The 26154-nt window shown below is 36.2% G+C and overlaps 3 protein-coding genes and 2 pseudogenes across 8 annotated transcripts; 4 read left to right on the plus strand and 1 right to left on the minus strand.

Annotated features, from left to right (window-relative positions):
- Nucleotides 1-478: 478 nt before the first annotated feature.
- On the minus strand, nt 479-2543 carry AT4G09670 (Oxidoreductase family protein). Its single transcript, NM_117035.4, has 2 exons — nt 1952-2543; nt 479-1372 (listed from the first exon to the last, which is right to left on the minus strand). Exons 1-2 carry the CDS (start codon nt 2414-2416, stop codon nt 749-751), a joined length of 1089 nt encoding a protein of 362 aa, NP_192705.1. The 5' UTR covers nt 2417-2543; the 3' UTR covers nt 479-748.
- A 7522-nt stretch (nt 2544-10065) lies between these two features.
- Nucleotides 10066-16671, plus strand: CTC1 (conserved telomere maintenance component 1). 4 transcript variants are annotated; one of them, NM_001340629.1, is made up of 16 exons: nt 10066-11217; nt 11325-11443; nt 11520-11594; nt 11691-11766; nt 11869-11931; nt 12041-12118; nt 12202-12393; nt 12673-12774; nt 12883-13158; nt 13286-13639; nt 13744-14289; nt 14366-14457; nt 14546-14762; nt 14832-14934; nt 15455-15774; nt 16211-16657. In NM_001340629.1, the coding sequence occupies exons 1-16, from the start codon at nt 10186-10188 to the stop codon at nt 16382-16384; spliced, it is 3819 nt and encodes a 1272-aa protein (NP_001329551.1). In that variant the 5' UTR covers nt 10066-10185; the 3' UTR covers nt 16385-16657. The 4 variants fall into 4 exon arrangements, with proteins under 4 accessions (NP_001329551.1, NP_001329552.1, NP_001118960.1 ...); NM_117036.5 differs by having other exon boundaries at nt 10129-11217; nt 14826-14934; nt 16211-16671; NM_001340628.1 differs by having other exon boundaries at nt 14832-15774.
- Nucleotides 16672-18263: 1592 nt separating this feature from the next.
- AT4G09690 (Cysteine/Histidine-rich C1 domain family protein) lies at nt 18264-19487 on the plus strand (the record flags this gene model as incomplete). Its single annotated transcript, NM_117037.1, has 2 exons — nt 18264-19076; nt 19263-19487. The coding sequence occupies 2 exons, from the start codon at nt 18264-18266 to the stop codon at nt 19485-19487; spliced, it is 1038 nt and encodes a 345-aa protein (NP_192707.1).
- A 654-nt stretch (nt 19488-20141) lies between these two features.
- AT4G09700 lies at nt 20142-21257 on the plus strand (annotated as a pseudogene; the record flags this gene model as incomplete). Its single annotated transcript has 1 exon — nt 20142-21257.
- Nucleotides 21258-22054: 797 nt separating this feature from the next.
- On the plus strand, nt 22055-25965 carry AT4G09710 (annotated as a pseudogene; the record flags this gene model as incomplete). Its single annotated transcript has 1 exon — nt 22055-25965.
- Nucleotides 25966-26154: the final 189 nt, after the last annotated feature.

Genomic DNA, 26154 nt, shown 5'->3' on the forward strand with positions numbered 1-26154 from the left:
GTGTTCTTAAGTGATTGTCTTGTTTGTTTTATTGAAAAGCAAGTACTTGACACTGTTACAAACGAATCGGTGATAAAACGATTCCAAGATATGAGTGAACGTAGAGTTCATCTTTAAAAATTTTATTTGTGATGACATTGTTATGTTTATAGTAAAGTTTATCGTTTCGTTTAAATTTTTTTTGACCCCAGTGAGTCATTGTTCTGGCTCCGCCACTGTGTGGCTTTTGACTATGGCAACAATATGGGGATTGTCCATAGTGGTTCCCCTTGATAAGTTCAATATTAGATATTTGAATAATAAGATAAAGAGAATTGGATATAGCTCATTCCTATTATAAATGCTATTATCTGAGTACACTAATCGTCGAGCAACGTATAAAGAACTAGAACCGATTGAATAAAAGATTTGTACCATTAATAGCAAAAGAATAAAGGTAGACTTTGGAATTGCTTATGGCTTAAATGATGGCTTAAATGGGAGTTGAGTATGGTCGTTTTTTCCATCGTTGATTTTGATACCAAAACATACGATTTTTATAAACTGTAACTTTTAGTATTGACTTACTTAGTAATTGAAGGCTAGTAATTGGAGTCTAAAACAATTAACATACATACAGGCGGACACAGCAGAAGACAGAACATATTGGTAAGTGGTAACAAACACTTAAACGGTTGATCGAAGTTTGAACATAGAGAGCGAGAGAGGAGAGAACACACGACAACATTTATAGTCTGAGTCCTTTCCTTCAACGACCAGAGAGACTAATCTGTTGATAGTTTTTATCAACAGACTCTTTAACAGCATCAACCACTAGCTGCGTCTTTCGGCTAATACTAGGCCAGTACCCATCAGGCTTTGCACCATTGTTCTTGATTTCTCCAACCAATCGAGCAAACTCTCTCACCATACATGCCTCTTGTGGAAGCTCTGTCTTAACCGTATGCTCACTCGGGGGACTAACCCACGCAGTCACAAGGTCATTGAACCAAGCTTTAGTGCTCGTGGTAAACGACGCCTCAGTCTCCTTATACGGGATAATGAAGTCGTGTACACGGAGTGTGCCTTTCGTTCCAATGGCAGTTATCTCCATTGTTAAGTTAGCCAAGAATGAACAATATATAGTTGCAGTTCGTCCATCTTCCCAACTCAAAGATGCTCCACAGGAAAGTATCACTCCTGCTTCATTCAACACAGCACCGGGGAAAGCAGTCACAGTTTTCGGAAGCTCAAAGTTATTAGCTAAAAGAGTTGCTCTGATCGCGTACCACCCCGCATCTCCTAGCGCACCAAGCCCGTCAAGACCAGGTTTCACACGGATATCGTTTTTAAGAAAATCTTCATCTCCAGCAAATGAGAAACAACTCTGTACCTACAGATTCAAACATCAAGTAGAAATTAAGACTTTCAAGAAACATCTCTTGACACTATCTAATCTTTAAGAAACTAAACTATTTTATGTTGTTCACTATCAAACATACACAAGCCAGACCAAACATATAGACTGAGAACATCTACTCTATAAAGCTAATCTGAGAACCATTAACCAAAGCTTTTAACTTTGAAGAACCACAAATCCAATTCCAATTCACTGAGAACCAAAGCTACTAAATTTAAAGAAACCCAAAACAAACTCCAATCTATTCAAATGAAAAAAAATCTGTACCTACAGATTCAAACATCAAGCCTTTCAAGAACACTATGAACTATCTAATCATCAAGAATTCAAGATACTATAAACCAAAAATTGAGAGAAACTACACAAGCCAGAAACTTGATCAAACCTATACACTGAGAACCAAAGCTACTAACTTTAAAGAAACCCAAAAAACATCTACTCTATAAAGCTAATCTGAGAACTAAAGCTTTTAACTTCAGAGAAACCCAAAACGTCAAATCCAATTCCAACTCAAAACATTTCAAAAAGCCATAAACTTTCATGAAAACTTACAGTTTTAAGCTGACCAAAACGTTCAGAATCAGAAAGAAACTCTTTAAGCAAAGCAGTTCTAGGATTATGAACCCACATAGTACCATCCATAATCTGAACACCATTAGCTTCACAAGCATCAACAATCTTATCAAACTCAGTTACGTTCATAGCAACAGGCTTCTCCAAAAGGATATGTTTCCCTTTCTCAGCTGCTTTAATAGCCCACTCAACGTGGAGACTAGTGGGGAGAGGAACATAGAGCGCATCGATCTCTGGATCTTCGAGAAGAGATTCGTAAGAGCCGTGGATTTTGGTTGATTCTGGGTAGTTATTGGCGGTGGCAAAGGCTTTGGCTTTTTCTAAAGACCGGCTTGCTACGCCGGAGATTGTGGCGTTGGGAGCGAGGTGGATTGCTCGAGAGACTTTTCGAGCGATATCGGCGCAACCCATTACTCCGATTCGGATTTGGGTTTCGGTGGCCATTGTTGTGGTTATGGGTTTTTCCGGCGAGAGATGAAAGAAAGTGTTGATAGAGAAGAGAGAGAGTGTTGTTGATAAAGAACGAATGAAATAGGTGAAGTTGTTACAACAAGACGAGATAAATTGTTAATGGGAGATTTTGAAAACTACCTGTTTTTGAGTTTTCATTTGGAAAATACATCTTTTTCTATTTTAAATAAAAATTGTAATTCTTAATATATAAGATGATAAATTTATCCAGATTATAAACGTTGTTTTATTAATAAATTAAAATAAAATTCGAAATTTAGAAAAACAAAATTCAAGTAAAATAAATTCGAATTCTTAATTATGTTTTCAACTATTTTTTGAGATAAAAAGTTATTTGTTTTAGATATTATAAAATTTAACAAAATAATACGGAAAAATATTCTAAAGTCTATCACCTAATAAAACTTATTTGCTTATTTTTTTGGACGAAAATTTGTTTAAAATATTTAAGATAAAAATTAAATTTGAATTCATATAAAGTCTATCATTTTATTTATTTTTTATATTAAAATTTTATGAAACAATATTTACAAATATTTCTATAAAAGTCTATCAGTTGATAAAGTTTAATTTTACTTTTTGGACAACATTTTGTTTAAAACTATTTAAGATAATAATTATCTTTAAAATTATTAGTTACATCAAATTTGTATTTATGATTTTTTTTTGTTTTAAGTTTTTTTTTTTGTTATTCCCTAATTTTACTGAAGCTGTTTTAGTATTTTATATATTGAAAATTAATTGTTTAAAAAAAGAAAAAATAATAAGGTATTTTTCAAATGAAAACCCAAAAATAGGTCATTTTTCCAAATTTACTCATTTTTAAATAACTTTTTTTCTTATATATCAAGAAGTTATAATATTCAATCTATTTTTAGAAAAACTAAGGAAAAAAACATTAGGCTAATTGTTTTAAAACTGAAGAAATGCCATAACTTTTATGGTTTAGAGTTTTAGAGTTTTAACATTTGGCTTTTAGAGCTTAAATTAATATTTTTGATTTTGATTAAAAGTGTAGGTTTTATGATTTAGAAAATAATAAGAATTCGAGGTTTGATTTCCAGTTTAAAGTTTAGGCATTGGGAGCGAGATGGATGGCACGGGAGACCTTCCTAGCGATTTCGGCGCATCCCGTCACACCAATTTGTATTGGCTTATCGATGGCCATTGGTGTGGCTGTCTATGGTGATAGATGAGTGAGGCTGGCGAGATATAAGAGAACCAAAAAAAGATAGGGAATTTAATGAAAAAAAACCTCAACTTTGGTCAGATCCATTTTTAAACCCTGAACTATGTTTTTAGTAAAACAAACGCTGAACTAAAACCTGTTAATAAACTTAACCCCACAGTAATAAACTTAAACATGTTAATAAACTTAACATTGATATAATTATGGTAAAATAGAGAACAATGAATTATGTTTCATAAGATCTTCCTTTTCAAATTATTTAATTTAATCTTTGCATATTTAGACTTGCAGCAACTGTCAACAAGTCGGACACAACAAACGTTCATGCAAGCGTAAAGCAGTGCCAAAACCACCCAAGAAACCTCAAGGACGACCAAAGAAAAAACAGAAAACAATGGATGAAGAGAACCCTATCACTCAACCAATACAATCTTCTCTTCAAAGTGAATGCTTGACAAGTCTTTACTTTAAAATATCTTGTCCCTCTGAAACGATTGTTTTTTTTTGTGACAAATATTGTTGTGTTGCAACAGCTTCGATAGTTATGTTGGTTGGATTTATTTAAGCATGACTCTTTGGATTATTTTAAGTTGTTGTGTCTTTCTTTCAGCTTCTAAAATCCAAACTAATTAAGCAATTCAAAATCATTTAGAACACTAAACGTTTTTTTTGTAATAAATTCAAAACAGTTTTAAAGAACATCATGTGGTTTTTGCGCTAAATACAAATGTCTCGTTGTTGTTTTTTTTGGAAATTAATATCCCATTAATATTTAATACTGTGGGGTTAAGTTTATTAACAGGTTTTAGTTCAGAGTTTGTTTTACTAAAAACATAGTTTAGGGTTTAAAAATGGATCTGGCCAAAGTTGAGGTTTTTTTTCATTAAATTCCCAAAAAGATAAATAAGGTAGAAAAAAGATTACTTCGAGTCGAAGACCAAAATTTTGAAAAAAAAAATCTTTCTGATAATATCATTTCTATGTAGAAATTTTTTAAAAAATTATTTGGTACTCTCTCTCTTTCTGAATATTTGTAATTTAAGGTTTTTGCACACAAATTAAGAAAATATATAAATTTCATTTAATTTATCTCTTTCCTATAAATATATCATTAATTACAACTAATCCAACCAAAAAAAAATATGATGTAAAATATAATTGGTTAAAAACTATTAAATACATTTAATATTTGCATACAAAAGTGAAAACAACACTTACGGGGAAAACTAAAAAACCTTTAAACTACACTTAATTAGAAACAGAGAGTACTATTAATTGTTTAATTTACCTATCTATTCTCTTTACCATAGTCATTTACATTTTACAACCTTTATGTTTTGAATCAAAAATGAGTATTTTTTCATCGATATCCTTCACCGTAATTCATTTTTCTGATGTCTCTACTCGTAGTTTAAAATTTTAAAATAATAATAAGCTCATAATGCTAACATTCAGCGTGTCCTATTTGCTTTTGTGTTTGTATTGTATATTATGTCGATTGGAATTGGAAGGTAATTGTCTCGTCCATTTAACATAAAATTAAAAAATCTTGGTAACTATAGCTTTAATTCAGCTTGAATGTACAGTTTAACTACATTTTGCATCTTTGTAACCCTAACAATGTTTTTTTTCCTTTGATGATTCTTTGTACCCTTCATCATCAGTCATCACCTACTATTTCAATCCTAGGTACAATCAATTTTCGCGTCTCTTTAAACAACATTCTTTCTTCTAACTAATTTCACCATCTTATTCTTTAATTACATATCTATTCTACCATAAGCTTTATTTCTTTTATATTACTCATCTCATTATACTTGTCCGAGTTAGTTGCTTGTCAAGAAGACGATTATTCTATAACAACATTCAAATGATGAGTATACTTAGAACATAAACTGATATCTATAACCTCTTTCACATGTATTATTAGATCATTGACCATCACATTCACTCAATAACCTTGTTTAATAACCTCTTTTCTTTAATTATTTTGTCTTATAAGGTGATTTAAGATTTGGGAACACTTAGTCTAGCATATGGGAGGGTAAAAATATCAAAAACAAAAACATATAAGAAAAGTAAATGAAACCAAAAAAATCATTGGGCAATATATATCGAGAAACTTAATATGATTTTTCAACTACAAAAATATCCCTAGATGCTTACATGATCCATACGGTAATTAGTGGGATTAGTATAGATGTGTATGTCATGAAAGTCTATATATTGAGAATAAGTCACCAAATGTTGTATGTCACAAAATAATTTGTAATCCTTAAAAACCAGTAATTAAGCACAAAGCAGGTTATATGTGTATATATATGTTACAAACCTGAGCAACAGTAGCTAAAAATTGCTAAGATGGTGATCGACAAACTTGTAGTTGCCACTTAGTATGCTGCTTTCCGATAGCAAGACCAATATCTCCCTTAAATAAGGATATTGAAGATGATATTTTCAAAATTTTGGTAAATGAAAGAACGTTTCATTAAAAAGAAATTGTATACATATTACACAAACGAATATAGAAGAGAGTTGGAACATAATCAATGGACAGGTCCAATGGGAGTCCAATTCTCTAGTTTTGGTTTTACTTAACGTTATACTAATAAATACTTCGTATCAAGAACAGATATATCTTCAGGTACGATCTTTGCAGTAATGTGAACAATCAATAACGGATAAATTTTTACTAAAAATATAGCCAAATCAGAAAAGACGCCTTATCCCGTAAATTAAACTACAACCACTAATAGATAAATCCTCGAATAAATCAACCATCTATTTCATGCAACGTTAAGTAAAACCAAAACTAGAGAATTGGACTCCCATTACTTGAGGTAGAACTCGAGAATCGGACCCCCATTGCATCTTCTCGTCCACTTCATGTGACCTGAAAGAGTGATGAATCGTGAATTTTTGATCGTCGGGAATTGATCTTCTCTTCTAGTTCATGTGACACGAAAGAGAATGAACGTAACTCTGATCGTCAGCAATTGATAAATATATTGGAGAAGCATACCGTATCGAGGAGAATTTGAAATGTGTAAGTGTTGGTCATTGTAATCGTTTTCTAATTGTCCATTAATTATCATTAATTAAGTAATTAAATTTATCGTTATAGAGATTCTGATTGGTGTCTATAGAAAATTGTTTTAACGCAAATAAAATACATAAGTGTGTTGACATGGCATCTTGAAAAAACTTTATAGAAAATCTGATGTAGATGGTTTGAGAGGCCTCAATGAACTTCTTAGAGATATCCACCAACAGTAATTATTGAATTCAATAATAGCTTAACGAATGCCAAAAAATCCTTCACCATGAGGTTTCAAATGCTTCATTTGCTTCTAGCTAACTATGGTTTTGAGAGGCGGCACGAAAAAAAGTGAGAAATAATATTTAGCTATTTACTTGATACGTAACGACGGTGCAAAATGAAGAGATTTTAATCTCTTTGGCCCCTTTTGGTTGAATCAATTTTTGAAAAACCCCCACTTATTCTCACTACCCCCTCTCCATCCTAACCTATTTGAAATACAATTTTACCCTTCTCTTTTATCCTTTTTAATTTTCTATTTAATTTTTGCTACCAAACAATCTATTAAAATCAACCAATCATATGCATTCTCTTTCTTATATCATTAATCACTTAAACCTACAAAAAACGCTGGACAACTGAAACCAATAGGTACAACTATGTTGATGGACTTCTACGAAAAACATATAATTACATATCGTTTTCTTTTTCTCTTTCATTTTCAAGTTATAATAAAAAAGACTTCAGTCATACGTGTTGCTTATAATGGATACTATTAATTTTCTTGTCGTATTTATACAAATTAATATGTTTTGTATTGGTACAACTAAGTACAACCCGCACAACTAAGGTCTATTCACTTGGCTAGTTTTCAGAATATTATAAAATATGAAAATTTAAAACCAAACTAAGAAAACTTAAATAATGCATACACAATTGTAATGAAATTACATAATTAGTTTTTGACAAAAATCATATTTTCTAAATTAATGAAACTCTTATCACAAAATCTAACATTCATACATTAACAACCTTATACTTTCATGGTTACTTTGTATATTTTAACAAAACAAATTAAAAAATTTAAATACTTGTAATTAGATAAATATAAATACACTGATACAAAGTAATGGTATTTTGATGGGGGAATACCATATGTTCCATCCATAAAATTTAATTTTGAGTTGATAACAACTAGATTTATTATATTCTCGATATTGTACAACTATGACAAAAAATGTGCAACCGAATACAACTGTACAACTATGGGCAATATATTTTTCAGATATTTATAGATATTTTTTAGATATTTGTAGATATTTTATAATAAAAATTAGCTTTATTCTTTTGTGATAAAAATATTTATTTATTTTTTGTCATCAAAAATATTTAATTTTATAGTTAAATAAACTATTTTGTTCCCTTTCAAACTTTTTTTTTCCTTTTCAAAACACTGTTGTTTAATAAAATAAAATACTAACATTCATAATTTTTTGTGTTTTGTTTTGGATCAAAATACGTTGATGTGTTGATTCATATTTATTTTGGAGTTTTTTTTGACAAAAAATCTTAGATTCATACATAAACCCAGATACATAGTTGTACATGAGCGTACCAGTTGTACCTAAACGCTTAGATCTATTATCTTAGAAACCGAAAGACAGCCGAACAATTGTATCTAAACCAAAAACCCAACATAATTATATCTAAAAATTTAGCCACAATTATACCTAAAACCAAAAACACAATACTATCTAAAGACTCAAACACGAAGTCTTATTGTTCTCGTTGTCATTCTCCTTCTCAATTTCTTTCTCCTTAGCTTTCTCCTTCTTCCCTTTTCTTCTAGTTTTTATCATTCAAAAGCAATCTCATAATATTTTGTTTTAATGCATTTCACAAACTATCTCTAAGGAACAAAATTCAAATTCATTCGAATCCCAATTGTAATCCTAAAAACTAAGTCATAACAGCTATTACAAGAGGCTTTTAAGGGACAATTTCGATTTTAAATCGATAATTAACTCAAATTTGAATCTATATATACATTTTTGCAGCAATTTTGTGAAATAAATGTTATAGTTGGAACTTATTTACAATGGCTGCCACTGGATTTTAATGTTTGTTTTTGATAATTAGAAAAAAAATCTTCAAATTAAATATTTGACTTTTAACAATCTTCCCTAAATCTCTCCACATTAACTACACGATTAGTTACTGAAATAAAACTTCCAAAATATTTAATATCATTTATTTACTACAAAATTATCATTTTTTATATTGTTTTTCTCCATGACTATAACAATTTAATTATAATCGTCAAACCGCAGAGATATTTGATAGCATTTAATTATTACAAAATTACAAAATATTTAGACAATAATTCATAAACATATCATAAATAAGATTAACATTAATAAAATAAATGTTTTTTTTATGGGACGGGTTGGCGGGACGGGTTTGGCAGGACGTTACTTAATAACAATTGTAAACTATAAAATAAAAATATTTATAGATAGATACAATTTGCAAACTTTTATGTATACTAACTTTAAAAAATAAATTGTTTCCGCGGTGTACCGCGGATTAAAATCTAGTTGTACTCATAAAAATCCAAATTATAATCGAAATTTTATCCAAAATCCATCATTTTTAAACAAAATCAAAGAGAAAAAGAGATCAAACTATCAAATCTAATAAGAAATAAAACCCTAATTAAACACAACACCATCAATCATCATATATGGAATAGAGATGGATCTTTGGATTGATAGAAACAAATGAAAAGGTAAAAAAGATGGATCTTTGGATTGATAGAAAGAATGAAAAGGCAAAAAGAAGACGAAAGATTATACATGGAATAGAGAGAAGAGAGTAAAGAGAAGAAGAAGAAGAAACAAATCAAAAGTTTTGTTTTTGTTGAATTGAGAGAAAAATAAATTGAAGATGAAAAAAATTTGATATGAGAAATTAGATTTTTTTTTGTTGAGAATAAAAGATCCAAAATTGTTATGGATCTAGATCCAACATAGAGGTTGGGTTGTAAATAAGTAAAAAACTCTAGTTTTACTTGTCTTTTACTATTATTCTGAATTAAAATAAATAAATAAACATATGTTTTTTATAAAGGGGCTAACTAGAGAATCTTTGAAGCTAAGGGGGTGGACTAGATAAAAATCCAAAATGAAGCAAATGACCTAACTGCTGTTTGCAACATCATTTGGTTCATTTGCTGTTAGCTAACCTTAGTTTTTGATAACCATAGTCCATAGGCTAAATATCACAGAATGGTAAAGTGTAAGCCATTTCGTCAACGCTACACCTAAACGGCATGAAGTTGGAGCTTCTAATTAAGAAGAACCCGGTCGGGTCAAAATTCGGGTCACTCTTCTCGGGTTCCCCCTCTAATTCACCCTCTTTTTTTCATTCACTCCACAATTACAATTACAGTCGATGGACGACAGAGCCACCGAACCATCACGGCGAGTCTAAAAATACTCAGAGCTCCTATAAATGGAGAACACCACAATTCTCACGGTTAAGGACCTTGTCAACGAAGGAATAGCCGTCACCGGTGCATCGTCGCTATTCTCTTCCGCTGCTTCTCACTCGTCTTCCGAATCAACCAGTACGAACCCTAAATCACATCCCGGTGCCGTCGATTCAGACTTTAGCCGTAAGTTTCTCACACCGTTGAACTACCCAACGGTTATCTTCGGGACGGTAGCTCTTCCTTCCGAAACCCTAAAATGTCCGAATCGCTACTGCTTTCGATTCACAGACGGTGATTTGACAATCTGCTGTGATATCCTTGGATTCGAATTCCGCGCGATTGGGAGTAAGATTTGTGTTCTATCTTGGAATTTTCTTCCTATGAATCATTCTGGTGGATTTTTGGAGATAATCAACTGGAAATTTGTGGATAGTGGTAGTTTGCTATCTCGGTGTTCTGGAATTAGTTCGTTTCCATTGATTCCTTCTTTGTATTCATCGCAAAACGGTGACCGGAAGTCACGGTACAGCGTTTGTGGTGTGTTAGAGTCTATCAGCCCTGTGTCTGTTGTTCCTTGTATGGATGGGGTTTCAAGTGATTCTGTAAATCTTCCTGGGTTCTTAGTACATGTCATGGCTTGTGAGTGTAAAGTGTATAGCCGGGATGCGATTGATTGCGGTCACGCTTTTGAGAGGTCTGTATTTGTTTACTTCTGTGGTTTAGAGGCTGCGAGTTGGCATCCTGTGGTGATGAAGTTAGTTGGAAGAAATGTTGCTCTTTCCGGGTTGAAAAGGAAGTTGGTTTATGTAAGAGGTGATTCTCTGTTGGTGTTTGTGACTACTGAGAATTCTGTTCTTCATCCACCTTGGTTATCTAAGAAAGGGACAGTTTCGAAAACTGTTGTTGATAGGAGAGGTAACTGTGGTTCCTACCGTGGATATGTTAGAGGTTTGTATTTGAAAGGAAAGCTTGTTGAGATGGATGAAGATGTCTGGCTTTTATTGACGGATCAGATACTCAATAGATCACACAGTATCCGTACTGGTTCCCTTGTAAGATTTCCCCTCTTACTTCGGCTTGGTGTGTATTAAGATGGTTCATCTATCTTTTATCTTTGCTAGTTTGAGATCTTTGATTGTTTTGACTAATTTTAGTGCAGATTTTTATCAGAAATGTTCATTTTGTGAATACCAAATTTCCTTGGGGAGAAGTGCTTATACTTGGGGCATGCTTTAAGACTAGCATCACAGTTGAGTTTTTTTCACCTTTTGAAACGAGGTAAGGTTTTGCTCTAAATCAGTGTATCCTGGTTACTTTCTGTAATGTCTGAAGATTCATCCAGCTGGTGCTTCAGTTGTCTTGTAGATTCATGTCGGCAGACTTCTTTGAGTCTATACGTTGAGTCTTTGTCATTTCCTGCAAGATTATGGTACTCTTTCTTTCTGATTGATTTTAGCTTTGCTCTAGTGATTTCATTGTATTTTTTGGCTCGTGACAGATTTAGCTGCAATACAATGCTTTGCAGGACATTACTAGTTCGTATCAGCTTCGAGAAATTTAATAGAATGCCATCAGACAAAGAAATATTAAGATCCTGTCAGGTAACTGAAAGCAGGTTTGACTCTTTGTTTTGATCCTGGGGATTCCTTTTTTCTCTCACATTAAGTTCTATGTTCCTCTTCATTTTTGTGAGGTGTTATCAGAAGGATGAACTGACAAAGATGTATGCAGAGTCACGAATACCGCCATCCATGTTTCAACCTAGGGTAAAGTGGTAAAATTCAAAGTTCATTAAAATATGCAGCTTTATCTCTTCTTAGGTTATTATCAATGCTCATCAGTTTGAATATTTTTATTAAACTTTTAAATTCGCAGGGTGGGATCTTTACTGAATTCTGCATGCATGAGTCATGCGGATGCAATAGTGAAGCTCGTGATTGCAACCTAAAACTGGTAGGTCAATTGTTTGGTTAGATTAGAACGAGTTTCATCTAGATCTTATGGTATTAATTCCACCCGTTCTTTTCTGCAAACAGGTAATGCCCATCTCAAGTTTTGTCCACCACGTCAAGGTTATGCTGAATGAATTGCTTTCTCAGATTAAGAAAGACTTTAGTGCTAGTGATTGCTTAAGTCATTCATCGTCAACATGGAAAAGATACAATAATACAAACCCGAAGACTCTTAGAAGTGAGGATACTGGTGTCATCTTGCTTGGAAGATTGAAGGTACATTAGAATTTTAAATATCGTCACTCCATATCTGTGTTATGCCTCCATATCGCTCCAAGATATCTGAAGTCTTACATTAGTACAATGTACCATCAAATAACTTATTAAACATGTTTTTCTTAAATTGTTGAGATGTCAGTGTCATCATGTCAGCTTGATAGGGTATATATCTTTACTTGATATCTGGAACATATCTTTAGCTTTGGTACATAACAAGGTTTATATTTTTCTAGATTCATACCCTTATGTAGCTGTGACATTATTCTTCTATTACAGATCTCATCTTCTGGAAGACTACAATTGCATGACAGAACTAGCAGTATTGATGTTCTGACTCCAGACCTTCTAAGTGATAGAAATGCGAGCAGGATATGTGAGGTTAATTTTTATTTCTGACTGTATTTTCTTCATTTATCCGGTGGCATTGTGGAGGATACCAAACTCGTCCTATTGACTCTTTAGTTTATCCTCTTTTGTTCATTGTAGGTTCCTGATTACTATCTTATTATAGAAGGAATACCTGAATCGATGCTTCACATGCCATTTCTTAAAAATCCCTTTCGCTGTAGTAGTGTGCTTAATCCCACTCCATTGGCCATAAAAAACACCTTGACAGTGCCTTTTTCTTTATCGCTTGGTACTGCAAGTTGCAAACATCTTCTCAAGCACCATCCTTTTGACTGGAGGCATGATTTCAATGAGTTCAAAGAGGGATTTTTTCATCTATTTAGGGTGACCCACAAATTTCCAATATTAAAAAATGTATGGTTTCATCTTTCAACTAGCAATCTCCAAGTCTAATTATTGTTTATTTAGTTTGCTTAAAGAAATCAATGTTGTTGTTTATGCTACAAGGTCTTAACTGTTATGGTTATTAATCTTGTACCAGGGTCACCCAGGAATGCCTGACTGTACTAGTGTATTCATCGAGGCTTTAGTCCTTCCGTGGGATCTCATTTGCACTGTGACCGAAGAAGAGGCAGCTGCTCCCAATTTTGAAGAACATGATACTTCCCAAGAAATACGTCCACATAAGAGATGTAAAACTAATAATGGGCTACAGAGTCAAAGCTTTCTATCTGTGCCACATGAAATTTCTTGCCAGATGACCATCAGATGTGCTAGTAGTCACTGCTTGGTTGCAACAGCAACTCTTTCTAATTTGACGGAGAACAAAAGTGGTAAAATGCATAGTGCTATGCGTGTGCTGTTAGAATTCATACCTGAATGCAGTAACTATTATGTAAGTATGAATTTCTTATTAACATTGGATTCCCAGGAAACATCTATGCTGCACAAAGACTAATAGTTTAAACTAAATGATGATTTTGCATTTTAATATGGCAGGGGTTACAGATTGGCGGTTGCTATTTGATGAAGCATGGCTCTGATGATTCCTTTTGTGTTGGACGGTCTGGCATATCTAACAATGATAAAATCAATTTTAGACCAGAAACACGTTTATGGAGTCTGGAATTTTCTTTCGACGAAGTTCTCACCCATGATGGATCTATGGATGTACATCCTCTGGTGTCTTCTCAACCATCTTTTGCGGTGGAACAGCAAAATGTTTCTAGTCGACAACCTTGTTCAGATGTTTCGCTTCTTCTCCCTTATGATGCAAAAGGACTCTTTTCAGTATTTCTCAACGACTTGGAAGGGCTTAATAAGCCATTGGCAGCTGGGAAGGACAATAATAATATATCATGCTGTACTCAGTCGGAGACAATAATGCATGCAGAGCCGTCTCGACTACTTCCTTCCAACAGCTTGTTTCCTGAAGGAAATCTTGCTACTTTCAGAGGTGACGTAGTAGCAGTTGACGCTGTTACCTCTTCTGTCGTTGATGTTTCAAGCAGCTATTGCATTAATGTTCTAGTCAATCATCAAATGGTGAGTGCATATTATACTCTTTTCTCTCTGCTATCTGTATTCTTGTACCTCTGATCTCCTCAAGAATGTGTTTCAGGTGAAGATATTTGGTCCACTTAGAAGGCATTCATATCTCACTGGATTTGGCTTTGGGACGAATGCAACATTCTACCGGATTCTTGGAACGGGGTATAATATTTAAACAACAACTATTGCTTAATTAGCTTGTCATTAAGTGACAAACTCATCTTCAATCCCTTGCTTTATTGTTTCTTAGAGAGCAAAACAGCTTTGTGTTGACATCAGCATCGTTTATCAAAATAAACTCTCGAAAGGCATTGGATAGTCCGCCGTTAGAGAAACCGACTCACGGAGCTGCTTTGTGTCTGCCCAAAATTACACCTCAGGAATTCGTACCTTGCATTCTTGCTGGTCCTGCTTGTAATTCGTTCTCAGGAAACGAGGATAATCAGCAAATAAAGTTTGCCTGCAAGGTAATATTCGTGGATTAGCAAAGTTGTTAAATTCTTCCATTTATGTGTACTGATTTGTTCAAGCAACAGGTTCTTTCAGTTTATCTTCTGGTTCTCCAAACTAGATCTGATGATCCCTCAGAAAACGAATGTAGGAACAATATTGATATACCACTTGCAGGATTTGTGGTAGGTAAGTCACTATCTTCTATTCTAGGGCAATCTCTAACAGGGCATAGAATAAGGGATAATTTAGAGCATGTCGAGAGAAAGAGAAGTTTTAGCCGAATTTACAGAGACATTGACGTTTTGTTTTATCTTCTATAGTTGGAAATGGCCTTAGAATGTTAATATATCCAACTAGTAAGATTGATCGTGTTATACTGTTACTATTTCTCAAAATTGCTGTCCTATTCAGTCTTCGTTAAAGTGACTAACATCCCCTTAAGAGCTTCCTGTTAAGCGTTGTGTATGAATGTAATGCCACAAGGCAGAAGAAAACATATAAAGATGTGTACGAGTCTATTAGTTTATGTTTGCATAATTTTTGGTGTTACTGAACGGATGTTAATTTAGACTCATTTATTGCTCCTGAGTAGTCTTTCTTCAGTTTCCAGTGGCATATAGAAAACTCACTTGTCCATTGATAAATTGGTTAATAATATGTGACATCCATTCTCTCTCTTTTCATGAGTTTCATTTTCCTGGTTTAGATGACGGATCATCAACTTATCTTTGCTGGACGAGTGGGGAAAGAGCGTTTACAATTCTTAGGCTGCACGAAGAGTTACCTGAAGAAACCATTGATGTGGTACAGTGGACTAGAAGATACAGCAACTGGGGCACCACAGCTTACCATCTTGACCAAATTGTTCGGGTTCACAAGAGAATAGTGATGAAGTGCAATGGATCACAGATTGACGTACTCTTTCAAGACATCACCATTGCTGTTACTTCAGATCAACTTCTCACCAAATCAGAGGATAAGTTCCTCAAGTGGTTGATCCTAAATGCCATTAGCGGCCCCATATGGGTATATGCCCCAACCTCTTTTATCATCTCTTAAGTTTATTGGACTTTTATTATTCCAGAACATTAAACGGTCCTACCTGAAGAATTAACCGACAGAACTTACTGATGGTTCTCTCAGGTCTCAGATTGTCTTACTGTGTGAGAATAGATAGAAAACAGAGGATATGTTGCTACGTGTTATTAATTTTAGTAGGCTATTTAGCGGGTGGACAGGACTGGAATCGAGTAGACTAATCATTTTAATGAGAGGATAAGACTATTACAACAGTTGTCTCGCGCATCAAAATAAGGCGGCATGCTTTTCTAAACCCAATGACTATGTCTTGTCAGTTTAATATTTCATTAGTTGCACAACTGGGTGTTTTAATACCAAGTTAGTAGTACTCGGTTTCCACTTGTGATCTTGGAATTGATCTTCATTGTTTTGGTTTAAGCAGGAAGTTGCCGCGAGCTCAATGGACATGAAAATGATTGAGCATTTGGAGAGGGAACAGTGTGTGGAGATGGAGACATCAAGATATAATCTGCAGAGTGTTTGGGGTAATGAAGTATGCCAAGTGGATCCGTTGGTCCGAGCTTGGAGCTTACTCCAAGGTTTGCTAAATAGCTGATCATGTAGTAGTCAAAAACATTCATCCACCAGTCGGCGATTCTTCGTGTCCATACATCAGGAGAGAACGACAATTTGTCGACCCTAAGAAGGATGCGCTGAGATGAAGCAAGTACTTGATCTTACTTATATTAATGTCATGAGTGTAGACAACTACAAAATCATTCACAATTTTGAGCTTTTAGGCATTCTTTAGTATATCCCAAAACAAAACTTCATATGTACGGATCCACATAAACGATTTAAAGTAATATAAGATGGTAATGTGTTAAAATCTATTCATTAGTTAATTTTGAATTTAAAACTCATGATTACTTAACATGTTTCAAACTTCAGAGTATGGTTATTGACCCAAAGAGGTTGACAATGAGTCGTAAGAATTATTAGAGAAAGTGTGATCTAATTTCGAAAAATATAATAAACACGACTCAATCTAGTTATCGTTATTTGGTTTTGAACTAGAAAGGCTATGAAACTTAACATTGTATCTAGATACAATTTGTTGACTTGACTATGATAGTTTGGTCATGATTTCTCAAAAATAAGAAGGATTAAAACTAGAAAAAAAATCGATAATTCTTTAGTCGAAATGGTAACATTTAATATTTGGTGGGAAAACTGCATTAAGTATTATTGTAATTTTAACCACAACCAATTAGAGGTTAGTAATTGGGAAAAATGTTGTTTAATACGTGAACTTTCAAAACGTGGTCATTTAATATGTGAACCTTTTATATAGTCAGTTAATACGTAGAAAAATGTAATTACTCTAAATGGATATTTTCTCTAAGTAACTTATCAGTATAACGCCTTCGTAAATCCGTTAGTAAATTACCGATGACTTACCGATGAATTTTTTTTACTGACGTTCTAGAACTGATTGACAAACCTTTGAACTATTTTTTTTTGCAGCTTTTAAGCTGGTATCTTGTAGATTTCTCCTTTTTATCCTATATGTTTTATCAGACTGGTTAACTGATAACTAATATTTATGGTTAAGTGAGTTGGAGCAAAACATCTCAGAAACACTTCAAACGAATGTATTTTTCATTTTTTAAATCTAAACAATAAAATGATTAAATGATTGTAAAACTTTTACAATCATTTAATCATTTTATTGTTTTAGTATTTGTTTGACGATTATTTTATGCGTTAGTGAAATAAATAGATTTATATATAACTAAGAAATAACCATAGTTACTACTTAAGTAAAAGATATGGATCATGAAGTATGAATTTATACATAATCGTATAAAACTAACCAAAATTATTTAAATCATCTAGTTGCCAATAGAACAACAATCAGTGGCGGCTGAGATGGGAGGGTGAGCGGTGCGACCGCCCCGAATCAAATCCCATATTCAATAATTAAGGGGTCGATTTTCGAAAATATTTTTATAAATAATAATAATAATTCAATTAATAAAATGAAAATAAGATTGAAAAATGTCATGATTATTTATATGTATGTTGTTTTTAGTAACCATTTCTTACTAAAAATATCATAAATTTGTTTTTATATAGTTAAAAGTTTAAATCCCAAAAAACATTTGGCATTGGCATTTTTTTTTTTTGCCGTGGGGTCTACGATAGTGTTGAGCCGGCCTTGCCTACATTTTTATATCTGACAATTAAATGGTTTCGTCAACTAACCTTATGAACGTGATCTATTCTGTCATTGAACCATCCATAACAATTATATTTGAAGTTTTAAAGAAAGACTAGCAAAAGTCTGATATGTCACCGACGACTTTTGAGAAAAGAGAGAAAGAGATTTTGAAAGGAGCACATCTTGAAATCTCAGATCCAACTTATTTCTTCTTTTTTCTTCTGCTTCTTTTTCTTTTTCTTCTTCTTCTTCCCTTTCTTCTTATACAATAATGAGTTCTGAGGGAGTGTCACTACCGTTGATCCACGAGCATCTTATGATACCTTGGAATGACCTGAGGAAAGGTGATTGTTGTGGACGCTTGGAAGCTATCAGTGATGGCTACTATTGCAAAAGCTGTGATTTCTTTGTCCACAAGAAATGTGGCGATGAGTGCTCCGAGTTTATCGAACACCCATGTCACTCCATTCACACTCTCACCCTTGTACGTGGAGAGAGGATAAAACGAGGTACTTATTGCGATTTATGTGGAAAGAGTATAAACGTGAATCTCTATTATAGCTGCAAGATCTGTGACTTCGACGTGGACCTATATTGTGCCAAGTACCCACCACCAGAGGTTATTGATATTTCTGAGACGCATAACCACAAGCTCACCCTTATCAAGAAGCAGATCGAGTTTGATTGTGATGCTAAATGTGGCAATGATGGTTATGGGTTTCGTTACAAATGCCATGAATGTGAAGTATCATTCCATGTGGATTGCGTTTGGAATCCGTCGGAGGTAAAACATCTGTTAGAGTTAAACCACTCCCACCACTCCTTACACCCTCTTAAGCTCCTCACGGGTCTATTACCGATCTATATTGATGAAAAATGTCGTCTTTGTGGAAGAGAGATTGAAGATAAATTATTTAATCATTGTTCTTCTTGTAACTTCAGCGTGGATGTACGTTGTCTTTTAAACCCACCACCGCTATATTTGCTGGATTTGAAAGCTCATGATCACCAACTCACTCTTTTCCCAAGACTCGGTTATTTTATATGTAACGCTTGCGGGATGAGGGGAGATCGAAGCCCTTACGTATGTTTTCCGTGTATTTTATTGACATACACTTAGCCTGCAGTCACCATTTGCAAACACAATATTATTCTTTAGATGTATATCTCTTTCATTATACATTGATGAGTATTTATTAGGCCAAAATTAGAATTAAATCAAACAAAACAAATGTATTACTATACAGTATTTTTTTTTTCTTGGGATAAGAAAATAAAAGTAAAATCTAGAGTTGGGCAAAAAAGACCGGAACTGATTATCCAAATCGGAACCGATTATCCAAATCGGAACCGATTATCCAAATCGGAACCGATTATCCAAATTGGAACCGATCCGAACGTTGGACCCAAAACCGTATCTGAACCCGATGATTTGCCCTATTGGAACCTAAATTCCTCTACCCGAAAAACGAACCCGAACCCGACTCGAATCTGAACCCAAAAATACTCGAATATTTTTTTCGAAAATCTAAATTTTATTCGAAACCTGATATACTACCCAAAAATCCAGATATTTATCCGAAAAATCTGGGTATTTACCCGAAAATTCGAATATATATTCCAAAAAAAGTGCTATTAGAAGCTAAGAAAGTTTTAAAAAACAGATCTCAGCTACTTTTTATTGCTTTTTTTAGGAAAGTTTTAGCTTGTTTTCCTTTTTCCGACCACCTTTGTTGGGCGTTAGCGCCGCCGGTTCCTGGTGAGCCGTCCCCCTAGCTCTCCCTCCGGTGCTGGGACGGTTTTTCTGAAGACCTGAAGCTTCTTGAATTTGTTCTTCATGTGGTTCCCCACTAACAGCTCTGCTCAAATTGTTTCTCGGAGCTCTCTAGTCTTTGGTTTGGGAAGAACCTGGACTATGGTGTGCCCCTCTCTTCTGTAGTGCAATTGTAGTTCTTTACTTACTCCCCTGGTGCAGCCTTTAGCTTTGGTGGTGTTTATTGTGTGGGAGTTTCCCTTTTTTACCTCAGGTTGAGGTCTCTGGTGTTTTACTTTTGGTTCCCCTTGTGTACCTCTGTTTGAGGGCTCTAGAGTTTTTTATTGCTTTTGGAGGTTAAGTTTGTTTTATTCACAGTTCCCCTCCTATCTCAGCATGGCTCAGCGATACTCAAAACAAGAAAAGGCGAAGTGGTTGGACAGTAGCAGCAAACCTAAGCGTAGGTCACCTCTCAGAATTCTGGAGAGTGAAAACTCTGCACTTATTGCTGAAAACAAGTTTACTCTGCTGGGTAGAGTTACAAACCCCCAGATCCAACGACCTAGAGCTCTTGTGGAGTACATGGTTCAATACTGGAACCTAGAAAATAGAGTTATAGGTCGTGAGCTAGGACCGGAGCGCTTCTTCTTCAGATTTGAGACTGAAGCAGACCTCCAACTTGTTCTGAAAAAAGCTCCCTATCACTTCAAGAAGTGGATGTTCATCCTTCAACGCTGGGAGCCAATTGTTTCAGAGGCTTTCCCAGCTTTTATCCCCTTTTGGATAAAAGTCAATGATATACCCATGCATCATTGTACGGAACTGACACTGAATACCATTGGACAGGCTTTGGGTCCGGTGATTGATAAGGATCTCTCAGATGGGAGAATCCGGGTTAACATAAATGGTTTAGAACCGCTTGAGATGAAGATTCCAATTCGTCTCCCAACAGGAGAAGTAACTACTGTTTTTTTGGAATATGAGAAACTAGAGAAACATTGCTTCTCCTGTTTTTCTCTGTCCCATGAAGAGAAAGCTTGCCCGCTAAAGCCGCTAGTATCAAACAAGGAGTCAAGAATTCCTGGAATCAATCAGGAAAAAACGTTACAAAACCTAGAAGATGGTAAGCGTAGACAAGATGCTAGGAGAAGTAATTGGCCAGCAAGGAGAGAGGAAGTGCCTAAATCCGTTGAGGGTCCAAGAGGGAAAGAGCATTTCAACTCCAGGCGGTCAGACCATAGGGAGAAGAGTGATTATCCCTCAGCTTACTCTCACCGGCATAGGGAACCTCGCAGGGATTTCAGTCCCCAAGATTGTTCTAGAAGAGATTACAGTAGGCCTGCTTCTTATAACTTCAGGAGAGACTCAGTAAGATCAGGGTTTGATTTGCATCCTCATGATCGTTCTCACCCTAGGAGAATAGCTTGTGATGAGGAAATTCAGTCCAGCTCTCATAACTTAGTCTCTGGGAGAAGAAGTCAACATTTACCCTCGTCTAGGGATCTTCTGTAGGGAAACAGAGTGACTCAAAGTTCAGTCTCTAGAGCTGACCTCTATATGCAACCTCCCATGCAACCTCCTCTCTTAGCTACTGATGCAAGATCAAGGCTCTTCGGGTCTAAGGATAGAGGAGAAACCAGTACTCCTAGGTCTAGAAGACCTGCTTTAGAGAGAATTGGTCACTCCCTCCCGGAGCTTTTACCACCCCCTCCTCCTACTAATACCTCTTTGTCGGATCGTCTTCAAGATGTTGAGATTCAATACTTAGGTGATCCGGATCATGATTGCTCTAGACAGGTGGTCCACGAGTTTGGGAGTAGCAGTGGTAAAGGGCAGTTGGATGATGGGGAGAGAGTACACGCTTCTTTAAGGTTAAGTGTACCTCTGGAATCTGTTACAGTTACTCTTCCCACTCAAATGCCAGTGTCCAAGGCGCCTAGGAAAAGGAAAGTACCAGCCCGAGCACCTAAGCCAAAGCCCTCCTTTAGTTCAAGAGTAGCTCGCATCCCTCTTCAGGGTGCCAGTCTAAGGAAACAAAAAGTGGTGAGCCGTAAGCCTGCTTCTCGTAAAAAGCTCAGAGTTGACAATTTACCTGAGTCTCAGGAGTCACCAGTTCAACCACTGCTTAGTAACCCTCCTCGCCCAGCGTTGGTTCCAGCAATGGTTAAGAAGAAGATGGATTTTCAGGATCCATCCAATCCTCTTCCTTAGTAGTGACTTCGTGGAACTGTCAGGGCATAGGGAGCCCCCTTACAGTTCGTCGGCTCCGGGAGATAAGACTTGGCTTATTTCCTGATATGCTCTTCCTTATGGAGACTAAAAACCAAGATGAATTCATCTCTAAAACCTTTGATTGGATGGGTTATGCTCACAGATTCACCATTCCACCAGAGGGATTGAGTGGGGGTTTAGCGCTTTATTGGAAGGAGAATGTGGAAGTGGAGATTTTAGAAGCAGCTCCTAACTTCATTGATGTTAAAGTCAAGTTCAAGAAGGACACTTCACACATTACTTTCATTTATGGTGCTCCCAAGTTGAGAATCGTTCTGTTTTCTGGGATAAGATCTCATCCTTAGGGGCTCAGAGATCGTCGGCTTGGCTACTCACAGGGGATTTTAATGATATCCTCGATAATTCTGAGAAACAAGGAGGTCCCCTGCGTTGGGAAGGTTTTTTCCTGGCTTTCCGCAGCTTTGTTTCGCAGAATGGTTTATGGGATATTAATCATACGGGGAACTCGCTCTCCTGGAGAGGTACTAGATACTCTCATTTCATCAAGTCAAGATTGGATAGGGCTCTAGGCAATTGTTCATGGTCGGAGTTGTTCCCGATGAGTAAATGTGAGTATCTGCGTTTTGAAGGTTCTGACCACCGTCCACTGGTGACTTACTTTGGAGCGCCACCACTGAAGAGATCGAAGCCTTTCAGGTTTGATAGACGGTTAAGAGAGAAGGAAGAAATTCGTGCACTGGTTAAAGAAGTCTGGGAACTGGCTCGTCAGGATTCTGTTCTTTACAAGATTAGTCGTTGCCGTCAAAGTATAATTAAATGGACTAAAGAGCAAAATTCTAACAGTGCAAAAGCGATTAAAAAAGCTCAACAAGCGCTGGAATCAGCTCTTTCTGCGGATATCCCTGATCCTTCTCTTATTGGGTCTATTACTCAAGAGCTTGAGGCTGCTTATAGGCAAGAAGAATTGTTTTGGAAACAGTGGAGTAGGGTTCAATGGTTGAACAGTGGAGACCGTAATAAAGGTTATTTTCATGCTACTACAAGAACCAGAAGAATGTTAAACAACCTCTCAGTCATAGAGGATGGAAGTGGGCAGGAATTTCATGAGGAAGAGCAGATTGCTTCAACAATCTCAAGCTATTTCCAAAATATCTTCACTACTAGCAATAACTCGGATCTTCAAGTTGTTCAGGAAGCCTTAAGTCCAATTATCTCCTCTCACTGTAACGAGGAATTAATCAAAATTTCTTCTCTGCTAGAGATTAAAGAGGCCCTCTTCTCTATTAGTGCGGATAAGGCCCCGGGGCCCGATGGTTTTTCGGCTTCTTTCTTTCATGCATATTGGGATATCATTGAAGCCGATGTTTCCCGGGATATCCGGTCCTTTTTTGTGGATTCCTGCTTATCACCTCGACTAAATGAAACTCATGTAACCCTCATCCCCAAGATTTCAGCTCCTCGAAAAGTCTCAGACTACCGTCCTATCGCGTTGTGTAATGTACAGTACAAAATTGTGGCTAAGATCCTAACTAGACGTTTGCAACCTTGGTTGTCAGAGTTGATCTCTTTGCACCAATCTGCTTTTGTACCAGGCCGAGCAATAGCCGATAATGTGTTGATTACACATGAGATTCTTCACTTTCTTCGTGTTTCGGGTGCTAAAAAGTATTGTTCTATGGCCATAAAGACCGACATGAGTAAGGCGTATGATCGCATTAAATGGAATTTTCTCCAAGAGGTCCTTATGAGGCTGGGTTTTCATGATAAATGGATAAGGTGGGTGATGCAATGTGTTTGCACTGTCTCATATTCATTCCTCATTAATGGATCGCCTCAGGGAAGTGTAGTGCCATCTCGAGGACTGCGGCAAGGTGATCCCCTCTCCCCGTATTTGTTCATTCTATGTACGGAAGTTCTTTCGGGATTATGTCGGAAAGCTCAAGAAAAAGGAGTAATGGTGGGCATTCGCGTTGCTCGAGGAAGTCCTCAAGTTAATCACCTTCTATTTGCGGATGATACAATGTTTTTTTGTAAAACAAATCCCACGTGCTGTGGTGCTCTTAGCAACATCCTAAAGAAGTATGAATTAGCTTCGGGTCAGAGCATAAACCTAGCAAAGTCAGCTATAACCTTCTCTTCTAAAACCCCTCAAGATATCAAACGCAGAGTGAAGCTTTCGCTGCGTATAGACAATGAAGGGGGAATAGGGAAATACCTCGGGTTACCAGAACACTTTGGGAGGCGGAAGCGAGATATCTTCTCGTCAATTGTGGATAGAATTAGGCAACGCTCTCATAGTTGGAGTATACGCTTTCTGTCAAGTGCTGGAAAACAAATCCTGCTCAAGGCTGTTCTCTCGTCAATGCCATCTTATGCTATGATGTGCTTTAAGCTGCCTGCCTCTTTGTGTAAACAGATCCAATCAGTTCTCACCCGTTTCTGGTGGGATTCGAAACCAGATAAAAGGAAGATGGCGTGGGTCTCTTGGGACAAACTTACTTTGCCTATAAATGAAGGAGGACTAGGTTTCAGAGAAATTGAGGAGTTCAACGATGCTCTCTAGGCGAAACTTAGTTGGCGGATACTTAAAGAACCACATTCCCTTCTCTCTCGTGTCTTGTTGGGGAAGTATTGTAATACATCCTCTTTCATGGACTGCTCTGCTTCTCCTTCCTTTGCCTCTCATGGGTGGAGAGGAATCCTTGCAGGGAGGGACTTACTACGAAAAGGCCTTGGGTGGTCTATCGGACAGGGTGATAGCATCAATGTTTGGACTGAAGCGTGGCTATCACCGTCCTCTCCGCAAACTCCCATAGGACCTCCCACAGAGACGAATAAAGACCTTTCTGTCCATGATCTTATCTGTCATGATGTGAAGAGTTGGAATGTTGAAGCTATTAGGAAACACCTACCTCAGTATGAGGATCAGATTCGAAAAATTACCATCAATGCCTTGCCCTTGCAGGATAGTTTGGTTTGGTTACCTGTGAAATCAGGGGAGTATACCACCAAGACGGGTTATGCTCTTGCAAAGTTAAACTCATTCCCAGCGTCTCAGTTGGATTTCAACTGGCAAAAGAATATCTGGAAAATCCATACTTCCCCTAAAGTGAAGCACTTCCTCTGGAAAGCAATGAAAGGAGCCCTACCCGTGGGAGAAGCGCTTTCACGGAGAAACATTGAGGCAGAGGTGACCTGCAAAAGATGTGGTCAGACTGAATCTTCGCTACATCTGATGCTCCTCTGTCCATACGCTAAGAAGGTCTGGGAACTTGCTCCTGTTTTGTTCAATCCTTCTGAGGCTACCCACTCTTCTGTAGCACTCCTCTTGGTGGATGCTAAGCGAATGGTTGCTCTCCCACCAACAGGATTGGGTTCTGCTCCCCTGTATCCGTGGTTGCTTTGGCATCTATGGAAAGCACGTAACCGGTTGATCTTTGATAATCATAGCTGTTCGGAAGAAGGTCTTGTTCTAAAGGCCATTTTGGATGCTCGTGCTTGGATGGAAGCCCAGTTGCTGATACATCACCCTTCCCCGATTTCAGATTACCCTTCTCCCACTCCAAATCTGAAAGTTACAAGTTGTTTTGTTGATGCAGCTTGGACTACTTCAGGTTATTGTGGTATGGGTTGGTTTTTGCAGGATCCATACAAAGTGAAGATTAAGGAGAACCAATCTTCGAGTAGCTTTGTCGGCTCTGCGCTTATGGCTGAGACTCTCGCTGTGCATTTGGCTTTGGTGGATGCGTTATCTACCGGTGTGCGACAGCTGAACGTCTTCTCGGACTGTAAAGAGTTAATCTCTCTTCTCAACTCAGGAAAAAGTATCGTTGAACTGCGAGGACTGCTTCATGACATTAGAGAATTGAGTGTTTCCTTTACTCACCTTTGTTTTTTCTTTATCCCTCGTTTAAGTAATGTTGTGGCTGATTCTTTAGCTAAATCAGCCTTGTCTGTTATTCTCTCTTCCTCCGTTAGTGGTGGGTAAAACTCGTTTGCATTTTTTATAATGAAGTTTGATAAAAAAAAAAAAAAACATATTCCAAAAAAATTTAAAAAATCTATACCCAAACCGATCCGAATTCGATTAGATCTAAATCAAAACCGAACCGATATTTTAGATTTACTTTTTGATCCTAAACTTTTCTACCCAAAAGATTCGTACCGGATCGGGTTT

Source organism: Arabidopsis thaliana, chromosome 4, assembly GCF_000001735.4.
Source record: "Arabidopsis thaliana chromosome 4, partial sequence".
Taxonomy (NCBI): Eukaryota; Viridiplantae; Streptophyta; class Magnoliopsida; order Brassicales; family Brassicaceae; genus Arabidopsis; species Arabidopsis thaliana.

Excerpts from the sequence above, each read along its gene's own strand:
- AT4G09670 (NM_117035.4), bottom strand. The coding sequence starts at position 2,416 with ATGGCCACCGAAACCCAAATCCGAATCGGAGTAATGGGTTGCGCCGAT. Across the intron at positions 1,373-1,951 it reads GTTTTGGTCAGCTTAAAACT|GTACAGAGTTGTTTCTCATT; the intron begins GTAAGTTTTCAT and ends TTGAATCTGTAG.
- CTC1 (NM_117036.5), top strand. The coding sequence starts at position 10,186 with ATGGAGAACACCACAATTCTCACGGTTAAGGACCTTGTCAACGAAGGA. Across the intron at positions 11,767-11,868 it reads AAATATTAAGATCCTGTCAG|AAGGATGAACTGACAAAGAT; the intron begins GTAACTGAAAGC and ends AGGTGTTATCAG. Across the intron at positions 12,394-12,672 it reads TCTTGCTTGGAAGATTGAAG|ATCTCATCTTCTGGAAGACT; the intron begins GTACATTAGAAT and ends CTTCTATTACAG.